General features: G+C 35.0%; 1 protein-coding gene across 1 annotated transcript in view; it reads right to left on the reverse strand.

Moving 5' to 3' along the window:
- The window catches only part of lars2 (leucyl-tRNA synthetase 2, mitochondrial), a 70,244-nt gene that overhangs the window by 23,966 nt on the left and 40,243 nt on the right, over window positions 1-6,035 (reverse strand). Inside the window, exons 8-10 of the mRNA XM_016486878.1 lie at window positions 5,732-5,836; window positions 4,246-4,361; window positions 3,878-4,161 (exon numbers count right to left, since the gene is read on the reverse strand). Of these exons, the coding sequence (XP_016342364.1) occupies window positions 3,878-4,161; window positions 4,246-4,361; window positions 5,732-5,836 (505 nt within the window). The remainder of the gene's footprint in view (window positions 1-3,877; window positions 4,162-4,245; window positions 4,362-5,731; window positions 5,837-6,035) is intronic.

The raw sequence follows: 6,035 nt of genomic DNA on the forward strand, positions 1-6,035 counted from the left end.
ATTTTTAATATAACTCCGACTGGATTCGTCTGAAAGAAGAAAGTCATATACACCTAGGATGCCTCGGGGGTGAGTAAAACGCAGCCTAATTTTCATTTTTGGGTGAACTAACCCTTTAACAACTACCTTACTAACTATTAATAAACAGCAATTAGGAGTTTATTGAGGCAAAAGTCATAGTTAATGGTTTGTTAATAGTGAGTATTGGACCTTAAAATAAAGTGTGACCAAAAAAAAAATAATGTTTTTTTTTTTTTTTTTTAAGTTTTTTCAAAAAGGCGAAAGTTGGGTTTGTGGAGGTTTCTAGCTCATAACAACTTACAATAGAACATTTATAAATAATAGAAATCAAGATTTATAAATTATTGTTCATTGATACTTCATGATACCTAATGCATGAACTAATATAGAATCTTATAGGAAAGTGTTTTTTTTATGTTTTGGGTGGTATCCTCCATTGCACAGATATCTTATAACTTATATCCAGTTGAACACCTCAAATAGCAAAGAGTTTAAATACCTGAAAAGAACTCAACTTTAAAAAGCTTAAAAATTAATTCAGAGCATCCAGAAACACAGATTCAAGTCCAAAACTACACTACTACACTACTTCTGATGTAACACAGCGAAGCACCTGCCCTCATTTCTACAGATGTTGCAGTATTTCATCAGTGGCTGGACAGACCTGTTACTCATTAACAGATCATTTCAATACTTTTTTCAAATTTCTGAAGGCAGCCACGGCCATAAAGCAGAACAGAACATACAGGAGCTTAGTCCATAATTCATAAAGGTTCAGACACTTAAAGGCCATGATTCTGCTCTGTACTTGTCTGTATAAATATACAGTGTTTGCACAGTATTCATAGTTTAACTGTACCATTTGTAAGACCATTAGTTTTTTAATTAGTTAACACCATTAGGTTTGGCTGCACTTGACAGCTCGTAACAGCCGCAGTTACTAAATTAAATAAAATTTTGAATAAATGTAGTCTAATACAGTACATTCATATTAGATTTAATATGAAACAATAACATTTCTGTCATAAAACCAGTTGCTACATAAAAAAAAAAAATCTTAAACATACTTATATTTAGATTTAGATTATAATTTAGGGGGAGGCAACATTATCGTTCTAGAAAGCATCTGATTGGACAAAATATTTAAGTGCAATGTGAGTAAGGTTGCACTGCTATAAAAATGTTACTAAATCCATGACGATAATTATTTTCATGGTATGGCTGATAACAGATAAATGGCAGATGTGACCAATCTATAGTACTTTGTTAAAAAAAAAGAAAAAAGAAAGGAAAATTAAAACACACTATTGCTACATGTAACACACACGCCGTTTTAAGAGCGGTTTAGGAGATAGAGCTTGTAAAATATTTGCCTTAATCAATCACTATTTCATTAAATTAGTGCTAGATGACTATTTAACTCTTAAAAGCGGTGGAAAAAAATAAATATCCAAAATTGCCAGATAAATACCCAAAAATGACCTATATAACAATAAATTGAAAATGTGCCAATATCGGTTGATAACTAATATGGTGAGAACATATTGTGCATCCCTAATTGTGAGTCTTTTTAAATTCTCAGAAGAGAGAAACTGTAAATTTGAAATGAATGTATTCAAATGTATGCATTCAAATGTACACATTTGAATACATACATTTTATAATCCTTTTATTCACTGTAGACTTATAGGCTTATGAAACTTTGTTTACTTAAAATTGTTCATCTTGTCTTGCTTAAAAAGGAAGCAATTAGTATTAGCTCTTAACTGAACATTATAAATATCTGCATCAAATCAGCCATCTGCCACCCTGCTTTCTAGATACTGGCATCAGTCACTAAAAACCCATAATGTTCGACCTCTACTAATCCACAATTCTGTGTCTATGTATGCAGAGTGGGTATTTTACAAATGCAGGAAGTCAGGCAGCTAAGACACATTTGTCTCTCCATTCATGTGTCTATCCGACAGAGGATTTTCGTAAAAATGTCACCAGCTTTCAGTGGCTCTGCCAGCATTAGCGCGCTTCATGGTCAGAGAGGGTCTATTAATACCCTTCACAGTGAGGAGGTGCTATCTGAGCGCACATCTTCACCACCTCCATGACTCAGTGGTAATGATCCCTGTAGTCTCCAAGGGACAAGTGCTCCCTGAAACAAGCCACTTTAGTCTGGCTGGGTCTGAACTTGGCTCTGTTTTGATGAGATCTGAGACAATGAGTTCTGGTGGAGTCTGCCATTATTTCACATGACAGAGTGGGAGTACAAAGACTCAGATAATGGAAGAAAATGATTCCACTTATATTACAATGCCACCAGATGAAACTCTTATCAAACACTTTTGATTTTCTCAGAGTTCAATTTATATTCCCGACTTGCGTCAAAGAAACCAAACTGTCTGACCTCTAAATCTGAGAAGAAATTTCCACCGAGAAAAGGCCTAGTGATCAGTGCACATGCTCCAGACAGCTCCGTGGTGCTCATATGAGGGATGCAGGTTCGATTTCAACAGTGTTCAGTGTCTTCTATGTATTTACTGTCCTTACTCAATCAAAAACAAAACAAAAAATAAAACACCAAAACAAAAACAAAAAAAACACACAGAGCAAAAAAAAAGCAAAACAAAGCAAAAAAAAAAAAAGCAAAGCCAAAGCAAAAACACAACAAAACAAAAAACAAAAACGAGCCAAGCTAAGCCAAGCAAGGCAAAGCAAAAAGCTAAACTAAAAAACAAAACAAAAATGAGCAAGTAAAAAAATAAGCAAAACAAAGTGAAAAAACAAAAAGCAAAGCAGATAAAACAAAACACAGCAAAACAAAAAAACAAAACCAAGCCAAACAAAGCAAAGCAAAGCAAAAAACAAAAACACAACACAACAAAAAACAAAACCGAGACAAGTAAAGCAGAGCAAAGCAAACCAAAAGCAAAGAAAAAAATAAAGCAAAACAAAACCAAAACACAAAACAAAACAAAAAACAAAAAACAAAGCAAAGCAAAACAAAACAAAAAATGGTAACACTACAATATGGTATCATTAATTAACGTTACTTAATGCATTAACAATTAGAAATACATCTGTTACAGTATTTATTCATCTTTGTTAATAAAAATACTGTTATAACTGTTCATTGTTAGTTCATGTTGGCTCAGGTCCATTAAATCATATTAAAAGATACAGCCTTTTGCTTTTAGTTATGAATTGCTAAATATCGAAAGGAACATTAACTAAGATTAATAAATATTTTAGAAGTATTTTTATGACCTTCTATAATATGTAAATATAATAATATTCCTATATAATCAAATTCACCCTTAGCCGGGAGCTTGATTGACAGGCGATCTGACCAATCATAATTCTGAATCTGCAATTTGTCCGACAAACAACCCAGACAGGAGAGTAGATTAACATCGGTCGACTTGAACTTGAAAAATGGTGTGTGTTGACGTCTTTCTGCGATTGAACAAGAAACCTTCTGATGTTCATTAATGTTTATTTCGTGCTATAACTAGATGACCGGTTCATGTGCTGCTTGAACTGAGGCACTACAGTGATCTGTCACGACAAATAAAAGAGCCACAAAATGGTATTTATTGTTTGAATTTTTGACAAAATGTGAAAGCTGAGACGTTTTTTCATTCCAAAAGTAACCTGCTCTGTCTTGTCTGTCGGCGTGTTGTCAGTTTCCTCTTTGCTCCGCGATGTATTTTTCACTGCGTGAGAACGATGTGTGCCATGAGAGCGCCATGACTTATCAGACGTAGCAACAGTAACTAACTAATATTTAGTAAAAAATACTACTAACAGCTACTTTTGAATGACTATCATTGTAGTTTTTTACTCAAACTCTTGCACTTACCTCGGACACTGGCATCTCAGCCAATCCTGTGCCGTCTTTAAGGGCGACGCCCCTTTCCCTGAGAGGGACGATACTTTAGGTAACGTGACTGGCAGCTCCTCCACTGGAACTGGCACAGGCCCGCATGCGCTGCAGTGCACTATGGGAATGGGTGTGCCCCAGTAGCGCTGCCTCGAGATTAGCCAATCACGTAACTTGGCACTAGTGAGGTATCCACCAGCATTCCTCTCCCGGGCTTTCTGGGTAACAGAGTTAAAAGCTTCTGCCCGGCTTTGACCTGTGAACTACAGTGGATGAGATGATCAGGATGTGTAACCGGTTAGCTGGTTAACCTCTGCTCTCATGTTTAACCGTGATGGTGGGTTTACCTCATCTGAGTTTATTAGAGTCTGTGTTCCGTCTTGTTCTGTCTTCAGAACAGAAATCCAGCTCAAACCCAGAGACTGAGCCAACTCTGCTTCCTCCTCACTGCTATCTGGGATGCCTGTTATAAAGAATAAAAAAGAAAGAGTTTAAAAAAAAAAATGCATTGTATATATCTAATGTTAAATGAAAGAATTGTGACTCTTTGTGGTTGTAAAACAGTTAAATTCTGGAGAACTGACTCCATCTAAGGGTCACTTCATGTGTTTTTACTTATCAATTAGCAATCTAATTTGTTAAAACTTTTCATATACTATTGGCCACATAAATGTGTCTCTGCAAAATGAACAGAAATTCAATCTTAGCTATCCAATCAGAGAAAAAGCATTTGGTATTTTGTATCTAATGCAATTGCATTTGTGGATCAAAATGAACGTGTCAAGTTTGTGGAAACATAATCTTTTTTTCATGTTGGTTTCACAACTTTTTTGCTGAAAATATAGAATTTATACAATATACAAGTCTTTATGTAATGTCAAGCAGTGTAACCATTAAGAAAAACATATGCTTAAACACTGAATGCATGTAAGTGTTAATCATTATTTAAAAATATAAACAATTATTATATTGTTGGAGTAAATAAATTAGATTTTTTTTAAATTATGAATATCATTCTTAGGGTTTACCATTTGAAAACCTGAACTACTCTTGCAATGTCATAAGAAGATCAAATTAACAAATATTTGTATGCATATTTTATATAGGAAATATTATTTATATATTTCAAAATATTTTGTGGTTTTCACACATGTAAAACAAAAAACATGTGAACTAAACAATACTGTACTGATTTGGTGGACAAACTGTTTTCAAATATGAATAAGATTTTAAAACAAAACTGCTTCACTGTTTAATTAAAATAATAACAAAAGTTTATTCAAACAATACATTACACAGAATTTCAGGATTTTAATTCCATTACAATTTCAGGTTGGTTAAAGCTTCTTGATATTTTCTCTAAATCAGAATTTAAAAACATTTTCTTGAGTGGATTCATTGTATAAATTAAACATTTTAATGAGCATCATGTCACTGACTTTCATTCATTTTTTAAACATGCCATAAGTGTTTAAATACTTTTTGGAGCAACAGTACATGCAATGACAAACGCACAGAAGAGGCTAAAGTACAGTACAGCATGCTGGAAAATTGTTTAAGTATATGCGTAAAAAAACACTGGAAAATAACTAGAGCGGTGAACTCCAAACACATCCCTGATGCATACTGTAGATTCTCCTTAAGGAATTCACACACACACACACACACACACACACACACACACAAAATGTAATGACACTGCAGTCTCTGCTGGATAAAATCCAAATGCATTCTAGATGTACTGCATTAACAAACTAAAGATTTACAGACCGCAGTCCTCCCCTCACACACACACACACACACACACACACACACACAGAAGCATCTTCTCACCCATTACAGTGTCCAGATGTCCGTCGAACTCCTTCTTGCTGGAAATCACCACTGGAACCTCGCGGCCGGTGAACACGTTGAGGGCTGTGACCTCAGTCAGGCTGTCTGCACAAGCAGGGGTCAAAGGTCAATCAATCTGAGATCTCATTAACAGAAATCTGTCCTCTTCCAAAGCCTTTGGGATTCACAGTTATTTCACGGTTTGGTGCGAGACCACAAAATCAACTAGCAACCACAGCCTCGAGGGTTAAAACACACACACACACACACACACACACACACACACACACACACACACACACCC

The sequence above is a fragment of the Sinocyclocheilus anshuiensis genome, unplaced genomic scaffold (genome assembly GCF_001515605.1).
Source record: "Sinocyclocheilus anshuiensis isolate Anshui unplaced genomic scaffold, SAMN03320099.WGS_v1.1 scaffold181, whole genome shotgun sequence".
Taxonomy (NCBI): domain Eukaryota; kingdom Metazoa; phylum Chordata; class Actinopteri; order Cypriniformes; family Cyprinidae; genus Sinocyclocheilus; species Sinocyclocheilus anshuiensis.